We start from the raw sequence: 2923 nt of genomic DNA on the forward strand, positions 1-2923 counted from the left end.
CCTGGTCTACAAAGTGAGTTCCAGGACAGCTAGGGCTACACAGAAAAACCCTGTCTCAAAAAAACCAAACCAAAAAAAAAAAAAAAAAGAAAGAAAGAAACTCCACAGTTACACTGAATGTACATCAACAGGTCACCAGGTAGAAAACTGTGGAGTTCACACGGTGGTAGCTTACATAGCCATAAAAAAAGAACAAAACTGTGTTGTTTGCAGGAAGATGGATGGAACTGGAGATCACTGTGTTAAGTGAAAGATAAATATCATGGTTTTCTCTTATGTGTGGATACTACATTTTAAATATATATTTATGGGCAGGAGAGGTGGCTCAGAGGTTTAGAGCACTGGTTTGGAGTTCAATTCCCAGCAGCCACATGGTGGCTCACAGCCATCTGTAATGAGATCTGGTGCCCTCTTCTGAAGACAGCTACAGCATACTCATATAATAAATCTAAAAAAAAAAAATTACCACCTTCTTTTAAACAAATTATATATAATATCATCTATATATGTATATTATACTTGTGCCTATGTATATTAAACATATATACATGTATATATTATATGTGAATACATATATTAGTACATTGGCATACATATCTCATGTACATGTATTTATGAGTGAAAAGTCCCGAGAAGGAGCAGAAGAGGACAGGAACGGCGCTGAGCAGGAGTGACTACCTGACATCCCTGTGTCAATGGCCCCGGGAAGTCAGACCCGCCATTTCCCGAGGGCTGCCACCACGCTCTCTGCTCCTTTTCTCCCCTTGCTTTACTTACTTATTTTTTAGGGCGGGGTCTCTCTGTCTCCCTGGCTGTCCTGGAACTTGCTTTGTAGACCAGGCTGGCCCCAAACTCATGAGATCTGCCTGTCTCTGCCTCCCCAGTGCTGGGATTAATGGGGTGCACCACAACACACAGACTTTCTTATTTATTTTTTGAGGTGAGATGGTCTCATGCAGCCCAGGGTGGCTTCCTTATGTAGCTGAAATTCAAGGGTGCCTTTCATTTCCAGGCCCTCAGAACCCGCCTTCCACACGGTCAGATTACAGGCGTGCGTGCGTTACCTCACCCTTTTATGTGGTCCTGGGGATGGAACTGGGTCTTTTGGCATGCTGGGAAATCCCTCTACCCACCATGCCACCTTGCTGACCTTGAACACTGCATTCTACAACAGATGGTGTGTCTGCTTCTGCTGCCCATTTCACAGATGAGGAACTGGTGACAAGTGCCAAATCTACCCAGATCCCCAGCCAGACCTTAGCCACAGGCAGGTGCCCTCTCTGAGAGACAGGGTAGACAAGTCCCAGACAGTAAATCATATCAGTTTGGGAGAGGAGAAGAGCCAGAAAGGGACGTGGGAAAGCCAGAAAGCCAGCCGAGCAGGGCCGGGATGACTTAAAGGCAAAGACTGTGACAAGCACAGGAAGAAGCGAGGGCCGGCTTCACGGAAAGCCTAAGGGAGTGCAGTGGCAGTGGGCCTTGCTTGTCCATTTCAGGCTCCACATGGCACCTGCTGAGCCTCAGCAAAGAAGAAAGCTGCAGAGAGCAGCAGTGTGTGTGGCAGACAAGAGACAGACACCCTGGCCCGGCTCCCTGAGCAGGATGCCTGGGGTCCTACAGAAGGCCCCGGGGAAAGGCTCACCTCCTGAAGGATCTGACTGATGGCTTTGTTCTGATCCATCTGCTGCCACGACAGAATCTGCTGGAACCGCTTGTCCATTTCAGCCATGCTGCCAGAAAAACAGCACAGTTACTCACTGCTTGTTTCCTGAGCACCTACTGTGTGCTGGGCACCTTGGAGGAGACAGAGATAAACAACCACTCAACATTCCTGACAGGGTATCAAGGACAAGGACGTCAAGGAGGGCGGCAGAGCTTCCATTTGGCAGAGTCACTGGGCCTTGGGTTCAACCCTCTACTGGACCTCCTTCACAACACCCCAAGGTGGATGCTGGGCTCCCCCTAACCATCTCCTGGTGCCCTGGAGAGTCACATGGCTTCTGGAATGTTCCTTTCCTTCTTCTTCTTCTTCTTTTTTTTTTTTTTCAAGACAGGGTTTCTCTGTAGCTCTGGCTGTTCTGGAACTCACTTTGTAGACCAGGCTGGCCTCGAACTCAGAAATCCACCTGCCTCTGCCTCCCAAGTGCTGGGATTAAAGGGGTGCACCACCACGCCCGGCTTCTCCCAGTATTTCCTTACTGGCTGTACTCCTTGTATAGCCCTACAACATGGCTGGTAACTGTGGCACAGAACCTGTAACCTCAGGCTGCCCAAACATCAACACAGTCTTATCTTTGAGTTACTTTCACATTAGCTTAAATTTTTTTTTTTTTAAACTGGCTGGGCGATAGTGGTGCACACCTTTAATTGCAACAACTCTAAGTTAGAGGCCAGCGTGGTCTACAGAGTGAGTTTCAGGACAGCTAGGGCTACACAGAGAAACCCTGTCTTGAAAAACAAACAAACAAACAAACAAAATTTTTTTTATAAAAGACATTAAATTTTTATTTTATATGCATGGGTATTTTGCCTACATATATTGTAAGTTTGTTACATGTATGTAGTGTCCATGGAAACCAGAAGAGGGCACCAGATCACTTCAAGCTGGAGTTCATGTGGGTGTTACCAAATAAACCCATCTACAGAAGCAGCCAGTGCTTTGAACCGCTGAGCCATCTCACCAGTGGTGGGGGTGAGGGTTGGGGGAGTGCGGGAGCGGTGGTGGAAAGCAGGCAAGTACCCTCATTTGCTCGCTTGAGAGTTCTGAGGCAGGGTCTCAGGTAGCTCAGGTACTTACTTCACTCTCTGGCTTGCTCTCGAACTCCTCATTCCACACCTCCACTTACCAAGTGCTAGTATGACAAGCCTGAGTGCCAAGCCTGGCAAAGATTTTACTGTCTTGTTAGGTTTTTTTTTTTTTTTT

General features: G+C 47.2%; 1 protein-coding gene across 1 annotated transcript in view; it reads right to left on the reverse strand.

The window, feature by feature from the left end:
- The window catches only part of Lrsam1 (leucine rich repeat and sterile alpha motif containing 1), a 38859-nt gene that overhangs the window by 12656 nt on the left and 23280 nt on the right, over positions 1-2923 (reverse strand). The window contains exon 17 of the mRNA XM_029536916.1: positions 1643-1740. Coding sequence (XP_029392776.1) covers positions 1643-1740 — 98 coding nt within the window. The remainder of the gene's footprint in view (positions 1-1642; positions 1741-2923) is intronic.

This window comes from Mus pahari, chromosome 3 (assembly GCF_900095145.1).
Source record: "Mus pahari chromosome 3, PAHARI_EIJ_v1.1, whole genome shotgun sequence".
Taxonomy (NCBI): Eukaryota; Metazoa; Chordata; class Mammalia; order Rodentia; family Muridae; genus Mus; species Mus pahari.